This window comes from Aythya marila (assembly GCF_965140915.1).
Source record: "Aythya marila genome assembly, chromosome: 29".
Classification (NCBI taxonomy): Eukaryota; Metazoa; Chordata; class Aves; order Anseriformes; family Anatidae; genus Aythya; species Aythya marila.
This window is the reverse complement of record NC_139070.1, coordinates 2,881,086-2,892,089: the sequence shown is the minus strand read 5'-3', so window position 1 is coordinate 2,892,089 and position 11,004 is coordinate 2,881,086. Positions and strand designations below refer to the sequence as shown.

General features: G+C 64.1%; 2 protein-coding genes across 3 annotated transcripts; both read right to left on the bottom strand.

The window, feature by feature from the left end:
- Positions 1 to 220: 220 nt before the first annotated feature.
- RFX5 (regulatory factor X5) lies at positions 221 to 5,261 on the bottom strand. 2 transcript variants are annotated; one of them, XM_082780715.1, is made up of 10 exons: positions 4,972 to 5,261; positions 4,327 to 4,457; positions 3,730 to 3,763; positions 3,254 to 3,336; positions 2,968 to 3,093; positions 2,636 to 2,752; positions 2,131 to 2,212; positions 1,627 to 1,828; positions 1,346 to 1,443; positions 221 to 1,185 (listed from the first exon to the last, which is right to left on the bottom strand). In XM_082780715.1, exons 2-10 carry the CDS (start codon positions 4,443 to 4,445, stop codon positions 265 to 267), a joined length of 1,782 nt encoding a protein of 593 aa, XP_082636841.1. In that variant the 5' UTR covers positions 4,446 to 4,457; positions 4,972 to 5,261; the 3' UTR covers positions 221 to 264. The 2 variants fall into 2 exon arrangements, with proteins under 2 accessions (XP_082636841.1, XP_082636840.1); XM_082780714.1 differs by having other exon boundaries at positions 1,627 to 1,825; positions 4,972 to 5,068.
- A 1,035-nt stretch (positions 5,262 to 6,296) lies between these two features.
- LOC309888396 (methanethiol oxidase-like) lies at positions 6,297 to 11,004 on the bottom strand (the record flags this gene model as incomplete). The annotated part of the gene is made up of 11 exons (XM_082780690.1): positions 10,962 to 11,004; positions 9,488 to 9,600; positions 8,953 to 9,138; positions 8,666 to 8,786; positions 8,287 to 8,469; positions 7,764 to 7,942; positions 7,223 to 7,301; positions 7,019 to 7,140; positions 6,826 to 6,918; positions 6,544 to 6,662; positions 6,297 to 6,459 (listed from the first exon to the last, which is right to left on the bottom strand). The coding sequence occupies exons 1-11, from the start codon at positions 10,966 to 10,968 to the stop codon at positions 6,297 to 6,299; spliced, it is 1,365 nt and encodes a 454-aa protein (XP_082636816.1). The 5' UTR covers positions 10,969 to 11,004.

Below are 11,004 nucleotides of genomic sequence, written 5' to 3'. Positions count from 1 at the left end.
CGAGAGTGGAGGGGGCGGGGCCCAGCTCCGGGAGGGGCGGGGCCTGATACAGAGTAGGGCGAGGTCTAATGGAGCCCCACCCCCTTTGGCCCCGCCCCCTTTGGGGGACCCGAGGCGCGGCCCCGACGGCTCCCACCCCCCCCCCGGTGCCTCCCGGTCCCCCCCCCAGCCCGGTCCCGGACAGACGGACAGACAGACGGACGGGCGGCTGTACACGGCTTTTAATGGCGGGGGGGGGGCGGGTGGCGGGGCCCGGCCCCGGGTCTAGGTGTTGGGGGGCGCGCAGAGCCCGGCCCCCCCCGGGGAACCCCCCCCTGGGGAGCCCCCCGGGAGCCCGGGGCCGCCCCGTGCCGCGGGGGCCGTCCCCGCCCTGTGCCCGTCACCGCGCGGCGGGGGGGGCCCCTCGGCGGCCCCGGTGTCAGCGCGGGGGGGGCCGGCTTCCTCCTCCTCCTCCTCCTCCTCCTCCCCCCCGGTGACCGGGACGGCCCCGAGCCGGTCCCCGGTGGCGGCGGCACCTCCGGGCCCCGCGGCCGCCCCGCCGTGAGGCTTCGCCGCCTCCTCCGCCGCCCCCGGGGCCCCCCGCGCCTGCTCCTGCTCCGCCGGGGCCCCCCCCGCGCCCCCCTCCTCCGGCCGCTTGCGGGGCCGCCCCCGTCTCCGCTTCTGCGGCGTGGCCCCGGCCGCAGCCCCCGGGGGCTCCGGGGGCCGCTTGGCGACCTTGGGGCGCTGCGAGTCCTGCGGGCCGGGGCCGTCGGTCCCCGCGCTGCGGGGCGCTGGGGGGGTCTCGGCGCCGGGGCCCCCCACGCCGGGCAGCAGCATGTTGAGCACGGGCACGGCCGCCTGCTGGCTCAGCAGCCCCGCCGCCCCGTTCGCTCCCGGGGCCAGCCCCAGGGGCAGCGCCGGGGACGCTGAGCCCACCGAGCCCACCGGCAGCGGCAGGGCCACCTTGACCGTGCCCGCCAGGGGGGCGGCCGTGAGCTTGGGGGCCAGCACGGGTGGGGAGGAGCGCACGGCCGTGGGCCCGGGAGCCACCAGTCTGTCCCCGGGCTGGATGCGGGGCAGGAGCAGGGGCAGGCGGGCGACCAGGGCGTTCACCTGGGGGCTGCTCGCCGGCCGGGGGGGCTCTGGAAGCTTCTTCTTCTCGGGCCGTGGCGGGACGGAGGCCTTGGGGCTGCTCTCCTTCTTGCTCTGCAAGCAGGAAAGAGGTGTGAGACAAGAGATGTGGCAGCAGCCTCGTGCTGGCCTGGGCTGCTCCCACGGCGTCCCTGCTGCTTCCTGAGACTGAGCACCCATGGCAAGACGGGCACCCCGGCCTCCTGGCTCCTGACGGGCACGCTCAGGCCCTCACCTGCCCCTGGCTCCTGTCGCCGCTCTCTGAAGCTTCCAGGCCGTTCTTCTTGGCTGCCAGCGGGGACCGACCGTCACGGTGGAGCTTCTCTGTGCTCTCTGCAGACACACAGCAGGGGATGAGGCAGGGACCAACCCCGACGGAAGGGGGACAGCACCCAGCCACCTCTGTGCTCCCCCACACCCATGGGGGAAACCCATTCCCCGGGCCACCGCGCCCCTCGGGGGTCCCCAGGGGCCTCTGGGGGGTGCCAGGAGCTCCCTCCCCCCCCGCAGACCCACCTGAGACCACCATGGCCATGACCAGGTCGGCCCGGGCTGAGCGCGAGCTGATGATGTGCTGCTGGATGAGGAACTGGGCCACCTCCACGATGTTGTTGAACGAGCGCTTGAGGATCTTCTCGGCCCAGTCGCAGGTCAGGGCGCAGGCCGCCTCCATCACCTCGCTGTTGTAGGACTGCACCAGGTCCGTCAGCTCCGACTGCTGCCGGCAGGACAAGCCGTGAGCCTCCCCGGCCCAGGCCAGGACTCCCCAGGTGCACACAGGGCCTGATCCGGACACCCCAGCAGGTCACAAGCCTGCACGGGCAGGCACGTACCTCGTCCACCCTTCAGGAGGCTCAGGGGACAGAGCAGAACCTCCTCCCGGCCTCGCTCGCCCCACAGCCCATGGGAACGCAGAGGACACCCCTCTGCCCCTTGCCTTCGTTAGATCTAACGAGCGGGGTTCGCTCCCCTGCCTGAACGGGGCTGGCAAAGCTCGAGCCGAGGCGCCTGAGGACTTACAGTCTCCGTAACTTTGAGATCCAGGCTGGGCAGGGGCGGCAGGCTGACCACCGTCTTCCTCCGGATCCCGCTGTAGCAGTACGTTTGGCAAGGTTAAGGGCTGTCAGCCACACAACACAGCCGCGAGAGGCCACGGGTTACGGCTCGGAGGGATGCGGCTGCAGGGCTCACGCCATCGCCACCTGGCACTGCCAAAAGGGTCTGGGCTCGTCTCTGACTCGGGGCAGCGTCCGGCCCCGCGCCAACCCGCGCTGCTCCCAGTCCAGCGGGGTGCATGGAAGGGACGCGGCAGCTCCAAGCTGCCCTCGGGTAACCAAGCTGAAACTTCAGGAGCTGAAAAAACAGGAACCAGCCCCTCTCAGAAGCTACAGAACACCATCTTGTGCACGGACTCGTAAATGGGAGTGACTGGAGACCAAGCAGCTCTTGCCACCAGTTCGACTGCTGCTGCCACGGGGACCGGTTCCCAGGGCCTCCCCGGCCAGTGGGGCACATAGAAGGATATTTTGATTGTCCTCGGCCTCCCAGCCTTCTGGCTTTGATGTTTGGGAAGATCTCCCGGATGATCTTCCCAAAATTGGCGGTGCTCAGAGGGCGGCAGCAGAGGTTATCGCAGTATTGCCTAAGGGAGAGGCAGAGACAGAGCTGCAGGGGAACGTCCCCAAGCCCTCGCTGCCCTCCCCACACGTCCACTCCTCCCCTGCTCAGTGCTGGGCAGGGCTGATCCCAAACACACCCGGGTACCCGCTGCCCTCCGAACCCCCCCCTGGGGCTCTGCCGTGCCAGCCCAGTCCCGGGGCCAGCCACTCCTTGTGCCAGGCCTGTCCCCGCGCTCACTTGTAGGCATCGTAGACGTCCTGCTTGGGCAGGCAGGTGTCCGTGTGCTCCTCCAGGTGGTTCCGGATCCAGTTGCACGCGTGCATGTACTCGGCCGTGCTCAGCGAGCTCAGGTCCAGGCTACTGCTGCTCCCCGGGGAACACGAGACGAGCGCCGAATTAGCAGAAAAGCAGCAGAAGCAGGCCAGGAGAAGGCAGAGCTGTGGCCACCTCCCACCGCCAGCCCGCCGGCCCCTGCTCTCCCAGCCAAGCCCCAAACACAGCCCCAGCTCGCTCCAGCACCCACCTTTTCTCCCCCAGGCTGGGCCCGGATGGCAGCTGGAGGTAGAGGTAGAGTTTGTCGTTGTCTGAAAACTTCTGGACATCTTGCTACGGTCAAAGGGTCCGGAGGGAGGGGAAAACGGACCAGAGACAAAGAGAGGTTGAGGATCCAGAACAGGACCAGCTGATGCAGGCAGTGCTCTCGTTACCCTTCCTGGCAGTAACTCATGGGGGGTTTAAACCCAAGCATCTGGTGAGGGCTGATGCAGCCTGCCCACGAGGCAGCGGGATGAATGCAGCCGTGTGGAGCAGGGCAGAACTCAGGGGACTGGAAGGGGTCAACCCATGCAGCTCCCTGCAGGCAGATCCCGACCCAAGGGGATGGGGGATCCGGCAGAAGCCAGGGTCCAGCCCAGCCAGACGAGGGGTGGGAGCCCACCAGAAAAGGGGGGGGCACAGCTTTTGCCCACCCTCAGTGCCACATCCCGCAGAGGCACTCACCAGGATGGAGTCCACTTTGTTCTGCACGGATTTGCTGCACGGGACAGAGACAGAAGGCGTTAGGGCAGGGCAGGACACCACCACCGAGCCCCAGCCCCTTCCTCAACCCGCCTGCTCCCACCCAGCTCCTGCACAGCTCCCGAGCAGGGCAGCCCCAGCCCCGTGCACTGTGGTACCGAGAGCCGAAGGCTGCCTGTACGCGATGCTCCGGGACCCGCTGAGCACCCGCAGCCCCACCAGACCCTCAGCCCCTGCCCGTAGGTGCCGCGTGCTCCACCCTGACCCTGGGGAGGGCAGGGTGGGCATTACCCGATGGCCCGCGTGCTCCTAGTGGACCAGCCCATGCTACTGTGAAATTCCACATTGTTTTTTCCACCCGAACCAGGCACAAACACCGCCAGCAGCGCAGGGACCGAGCAGCGCGCGCCTGGGGCTGTGCCGCCCGCAGCGCTAAGGCAGGGAGCTGCACGGCACCGCGCCGCTCGTCCCTCCGGTCCCTGGGGCTGCCAATTAATCAGCCTGATTAAATGGCACCGCTGTCGGAAGGGTCGGACTAACGGGACGAGCTGCCCGGGTACGAGCAAGCCTGGCCCTTACGAGATGGTGCTCCGCAGCTTCTGCAGCAGCGTGCTGGGCTCCGTGGTGCTGCTCCGGGAGGTGCTGGGCGAGGAACTTCCCTTCCTGGCAGCTGGGGCGCTCGGCTCCTCGTCAGCCATGGCATCGGGCTCCTGGCGGGGGGCAACCAAAAACTCAGCGAGGGAAGGAAGCCCCTCCAGAACCACGCGCCCCCCCCGGCACCCTCGGTCCCCCCGTCCTGCTCTGAAGGTGCCGGGCCCCGTCCGGGCAAGGGCCCCGGGGGGGGCTGCAGGGGCAGCGGCTGTCCCCAGCCCCCCCGGCCTGGCAGGGGCCAGGGATGCCCGGGGGGACACGGGGAGCCCCCCTCGCCCCGCAGAGCCCCAAGGGTGGGGGACCCCAGGGGACAGGGAGTGACAGGGGACGCGAGGAGGGCAGCACCCGGGGTCAGGGGACAGCGGGAAGGGCAGGTCCCGGGGCCAGGGGACCCCAGGGGACCCCAGGGGCAGGGACACGGGGACCGGGGCCGGGCACGCGGGGACCCGGCGCACCGGGAGCCCCCTGGCGGGCAGCACCCGGGCTCCGGGGACACGGCGAGGGGAGGTCCCCGGGCACAGCGACACCGGGGGGCAGCGCCCGGCCCGTCCCGTCCCGGCCCCCCCCACCCACCTCGGGGCGCTCCGGGCCCGCTCCGCTCCCGGGGCCGCCCCCGCCACGTGCCGCGACCCCGCGCGCAACAGGAACCGAAAGTGCTGCGCTGCGCCCCGCCGGGCCGCGCCCGCCGCGCCCGCCGGCCGCTTTTTTCCGATTGGCTGCGGCCCGGCAGGTCTGCCCGGATACTGCGCCCGCTTGAAATGCGATTGGACGATCCGGCTTTCCTACCCGGATACAAGCGGGCCCCGTCTCCTGAGTGGCAGCGAGAGGTGAAGTCTGCCTAGTAACAGGCTCCTGATTGGCGGGACCGGGGGAGGAAGCACGAGGGTAAAGGAGTTTGGGCGCGTGCAGTCCGCGCGCAGTGTGGGTGTGTGCGTGCAGGTGGGGCGCGTGCATGCACCGTGCGCGTGCAGGTAGTGCGTGTGCATGCACTGGTGTGCAGTGCGCACGGTGCATATGTACATGCAATGTATGCACGTGTGCACAAAGCGCCTGCGTGCACCATGTTTGTAGTGTGAGTTTGCAACGTGTGTGAGCTGTGCGTGTGCTGGGCACTGGGTGCAGCGTGCACACAATGCATGTGTGAGCAGTGCGTGCAGCACTGTGCACACAGCAGCAGCCTCCCCCCCGGGGAAGGAGCTGCCCAGGGGGCTCCTGCTCCCTGTTCAGGAAGGGTTACCTGTGGAGCAGCCCTGACTCCCTCACACTCCTGAAAACAGCGACTTAAAGCAATTAGAGATGAGGTGAGCTGCAGTGCAGAGACGTCTGTTTTATTTCAGCAGTGCCCAGCCGTGGGGCACTGAGGGGATGATCACTTCATCCTCTCCTGTGCCTTGGGATTTTTGGCACTGAGGCGTTCTGGGGGCAGCAGCGCAGCGTGCAAGTGTCTGTCGTGCTCCAGGAACGGGCTGCTGGGGCTGCTGGCAGGATGCGAGACATGGAATGCGGGGTACAGGATGCAGGGTGTGGGAAGCCGCATGCAAGATAGGGGGTGCAGGATGTCAGATGTGGGATGTGAAATGCAGGATAGGGGATGTGGGATGCAGGGTGCAAGATATGAGATGCAGGATGCAGAACAGGGAATGCAGGATGCAGGGTGTAGGTGCAGGATGTGAGATGTAGGGTGCAGGATGTGGGATTCTGGTGGCACTGGCAGGGAGGAGGGCTTTTGAACAAGGACAGCAGTGGGATCTCCAGGTTTGCCATCCCATTGTGCCCTAAGTGTCGAAGGCACTGCGGGAGGTCAGGCCACTGGCAAAGCCGAGATTTGGGGAGAGCATCCATGAGAGGGGAAGGAAGTGTAGGAAGTGTAGGGCGGCTGCGTGCCAGCCCTGGGGCTGCTACACCCAGATGTCGGAGGTGCAGTCCCCGCCGGGGTAGCGGATCTCGTGTGCCAGGCAGGGCCCGCCCGGCTCCTTCCCAAAATCCACCAAGAAGTTCTGGTTGACGGTCAGGCCACCCTTCTCTGTGTCCACATCGAGCTGCAGCATGACAGAGCCATCCCTGTGGAGGGGTGGGAGCGGGGTCAGGGGGGATCCTTGCCTCCCCCATCCCCGTGGCTGCCGAAATTCACCCAGATTCCCCCACCTGATGAGCTGCGGGTAGAACTGCCGGTCCCAGGCGCTGTAGAGGGACGTGGTGACGTACAGCCGCTTCCCATCCAGGCTGAGCTGGATCATCTGGGGCCCCCCCGACACCCTCCTGCCCTGCAGTAGGTGGAGGGGAGGATGAGGTGAGCAGGGGACGCCTACACCTGCTTCAGGCCGGGCCGCAGGAGCAGAAGCACTGGGACCTGCTCCCCGGGCTTGCCCCCACCACCCATGCCTGGAGGCTGAGGGCGGAGGTGGGACAGGACGAAGCTGAGCTCACCTGGATGACAAAGGGCTCCGGCTGGCTCTGCAGCTCCTCGTCCCCACACACAGTCACGGTCCCTCCCTTGGTGATGCTGCCACCCACGAAGACCTGCAGGAGAGTGGAGCTCAGGGTGGCCGAGCTGGGGAAGCGGGGCTGCTCCCACCCCGAGCCGGGGCAGAAGTGGCGGGGCACGCCGGTGCTGCCTCACCTGTCCCACCAGCCTGGGCCTGCGGGTGTCGGAGATGTCGTACTGGCGGACGTCTCCGTGCAGCCAGTTGCTGAAGTAGAGGAACCTGTCGTCCAGCGAGATGAGGATGTCGGTGATGAAGCCTTGGGAAGGGGATGGCAGAGTTGTACACCTGTGGCAGCCCCGGGCAGGAGGCTGCACCGCGGCTAACGGGGACACACTCACTTGGCATGTCCGGGAGCAGCCACCCCTCCACCTTCTTGCTGGGGACTTGGATCACCTTCTCGGCCGCCCAGTCTCCTCGCTGCGGGACAGAGCATGGCCTGAGGGCTCAGTGCGCAGGGCAGAGGCAGGATAAGACCTGACCGGGGGTGGATGCCGCGTGCATGTCCACCAGCTCCCATCTCTGGGGCTGCTTGGTGGGCTGCAGGAAACCTCATCTCTGGCTCTGCGGAGCAACCGCAAGGACGGGCTCTGGGGCATGAGGAAGGGTTTTGGGGGCCAAAAATCTGTCCGACCTTCCAGCTGGATTAACTGGTTGGGTGGCAGAGGTTCTCCTCACCCGGATTGTTTTTACACACAACAGACACCAAGAAGGAACATTGCTCGAGCTATTGTAAATCCACAACAAAGGTATAAATAAACCTCCTCTGAATTAAATCACCTCAGCATAAACTACTGCTAGTCAGAACAGGTCCTCCGGTGAGATTGCCACGTACCCAGCACCCCCTGCCCGCCGCCCCTTGCCCTCCCAGGGCAGCGGTACCTCGGTCCTGTAGAAGCGGTGGATGGCGCTGCTGATGGTGCACCCCACGAACCCCTCAGCGGCGTCCGGGTTGTGGAGGAAGCGAATCTCCAGGGGCGCCGCGTCCTCGCCCACGTCGATGGCCTGGACGTAGGTGTGAGTGGTCCAGTCCCACACGTTGAGGCGGCGTCCGTAGCGCCCTGCGAGGGGCAAGGGGGGGCGGAGGGGACGCTGTGAGGCGCAGGGACTCCGGCTGAGGTGCCACGGCCCCAGGGGGGCTCAGCCCCACCTCAGTGCAGAGGCGGCCCCGTGGGCTCTGCACCAGCAGCAGTGGTCGCTTTTGGGGCTCTCTTTTGAGGCTTTGTAAAATCGGTGTGACCTCTGGGAACTGGTGTGAAATCAGTTTTGCAAGCAAACTGTTTGGACAATCTTATCTGGGTCTGTTAGATGGTCAGTGCTCACTCATGACAGAGTTGAAATGGGGCTTCACTGCAGCCCTGCTCAGCATCTCCCTCCTGGAGTGCCTAAACAGAAGTTTCCTCACCTTTCTTCAGATCGTTTGGGTCAAACCCATATCCCAGGCATTTCGGGACTCCCCATTCAGTGCTGATCAAGACATTGTGGCGCGGCTGGTACCAGAAGTCATAACCCATCGGGGGGCTCTTGTCCCCCTTCTCCCAGTTCCCCTTGATCTCAAAGGTCTCTCCATCCAGCAGAATAAAGCCACCTGAAGCAAAAAACAAACATGCACTGGCGGTGAGGAAATCACCCGGATTACCCCCTTGGAGTGCTGTAAGACAAACAGCAATAGGCAGATCAAGGCATTGCAGACCAGCCTGGTGGAGGCTCCAGGACAGCGCTGGATGCCAGCGCTGCTCCTCCTGTCCTGGCACCCTCTCCCGGGGCACTGGCATGACCCATACCTTTCCCATTGCCGGCCGGGTCTCCCAGGGTGCTGATCATGATTTCACCGCTGCCCAGGCAGTGGGAGGTGTGGGGGTAGCCCAGGTTACACTTCCAGAAGACGTCCTCTGGGTTGACAACCTGTGGGAGTTCACAGGCTCCGTCACCTCTCCTATGCGGGCGAGATGGTGCCTGCTGCACAGGGGTGCGGGGGGCTGGTGCGACCACGGACGGGTGGGAGCTGCCCCACTGTCCTGCCGCAGACACTGAGCAGGTGAGCCAGCACGTGGCACCACCTCCAGGGTACCTTAAAAAGCCTGGGAGCTCGTGGGTCGGTTCCTACATCCACCACGTAGATGCGGGAGGAGATCAGGCTGGGGAGGATCAGGCGGTTCCTCTTCTTGGTGGTGTCCCCGAAGCAGCTGCTGCAGGTGTTCCAGCCGGAGTGGTGCAGCTCGTCCCCCAGGTTGGGCATAGGCAGGCGGTGGATCACCTGCAAAGGGCCATTACTGCTCACACCGGTACACAGGACTCCAATGGATCGGACCCGGGAGCTCAGAGCATTGCAGACTGCCATGGATGGGGTCAGGATGCCTCAGGCAAGCCTAACTCTGCAGCGGGGGTGTGCTGGTGCACAAGGGAGCCCAAGGATGGTACACGAAGGGGGTTTTCCTTACATCTCCTAAGCTCAGGAAGGCTCAGTCTGAGGAAGAGCTGGGTAGGCACCAGCCTTCGGTACCGGGCCTGCAGCTTTGAAGAATGTGAGGGAGGGCTTGCACTGAGCTGTTTCCCTTGGCTGGTGTGCGGCCACCAGCTTAGCACAGAGATGAGGCGCTCGGTACCTGGCAATAGTTTGGAGATTCGGGATTGACATCCACAGTGGCCAGAAAGTCAGGTTTGTTCCTGCCGGTGTTCCTGTAGATGCAGGGCACATATAATATCTCCTCCCGGGGCCCTTTCAAGACAGAAATGTTGCACGAGCATCAGCAGGAAGCACTGGGCAGAATGAACACCCTGCAGGAGTCTCTGGCCGTGTCAGAAAGTGCTGCCAAAGCAAAGCAGGAGGAAGAACAGGTCTGAGAAATGCTGAGGAAGAGGAGGTGGGGACAGGGAGAGGTGACCTGGGACCTCCCTCACTGATCCAAAGCAGACAACAGCCGCCTTTTCAACATGACACCTTTATGAGCTTTCGTAACAGCGGTGTCTGCGTCGGCCTTGGGTTCGAGGGCAGCTGCCAGGCACCCAGGGACCCCATCCTTGCAGCTGCCAGGGAACCAAAAGCCAGGGTTCAGGGCACAGTCAGAGCGCAGAGCCTAATTCACCTCCCCAGGCATCCCAAGGAGCTTTTCATCACCTGCCTGTGAGCCTGACCAGCTTGATGTCCACATTGAAGAGATTTTTGGTGCCAGGGTTATTCAGCAACCAGATAGAACCTGGGTATCAAAAGTCCCGAGAGAATCTGCCAGAGTAGCAGAGTCAGTGGGGTTTATGCTATTTACTATTAACTCAAATCACCATTCAGCCCTGCCAACATCCAGGCATGTTTTAAAGACTCAGCTCTTCACTGGTGTTTGCTTTGTTCAAATATGTTTCAGGGACAGGAATCACAGACCAGGATCAAGCTCCAGAGCTGTCTAAGGTTTCAAAGATGTGCTTGCTAAGCACTGGAGAGGAGGATTAAGGGAAGGATAGCAGCAGTCAATGCTTTCATTGGTCCCTTCACATGAGAGCACTAGTGTTTTGGCAATGCGAACAAAAGGCAAAGTGCCTGAACAAGCAGCCTGCAAGCCTGTGAGGCTGGTTTTCGCTACAGGAGGCTCTGTCCCATCAGAATGCCAGCCATCAGGAGCAGAGCGTGGTGCTGTGTTCCTGAGGGTGCCTGGAAAAAAAGAAAGAGGAAGGGTGCCCCCTTCTTCCCCAGCCTTCTCTACTCCCTGGAGATCCAAGAGCATTGAGCTCCCAGCAGTGGTGTCATGGGCCTATATGGTGTGGTTGCCTCTGAGAAAATTAAATCCCATTTGGTTTTGAACAGTGAAGCCACGGGTGACTTTGATGCAAGTTATGACCCATCCCAAGCCACTATGAAGCCTAAGAAGGTTTGTTCTGAGACCAAGCTGTCATTATGCAATTGGAGTTTGGCCCTGGGACAGGTCAGATGCAAAACTTTCACTTCTTTGCTTCCCCAACGCTTGCTGGGGAGCCTCTTTGGCGGACGGAGTTAATTGATAACGCCTCTTTGAAGGCATTGTTCTAATCTCCACCTAAATCACAGACAGCACAGGGCTCTTCCCTGAGAGCCCTGGATTTTGGACTTGCCTTTCATCGCATCCAGAGGAGAGGCGAAGCCAGGGCCACACGC

What these genes read in the sequence shown, in the direction of transcription:
- RFX5 (XM_082780715.1), bottom strand. Translation starts at nt 4,445, where the DNA reads ATGGCTGACGAGGAGCCGAGCGCCCCAGCTGCCAGGAAGGGAAGTTCC. An exon ending in AAGCTGCGGAGCACCATCTC is followed by an intron (nt 3,764 to 4,326) that starts GTAAGGGCCAGG and finishes TGTCCCGTGCAG; the next exon opens with CAAATCCGTGCAGAACAAAG. An exon ending in ACAAAGTGGACTCCATCCTG is followed by an intron (nt 3,337 to 3,729) that starts GTGAGTGCCTCT and finishes CTTTGACCGTAG; the next exon opens with CAAGATGTCCAGAAGTTTTC.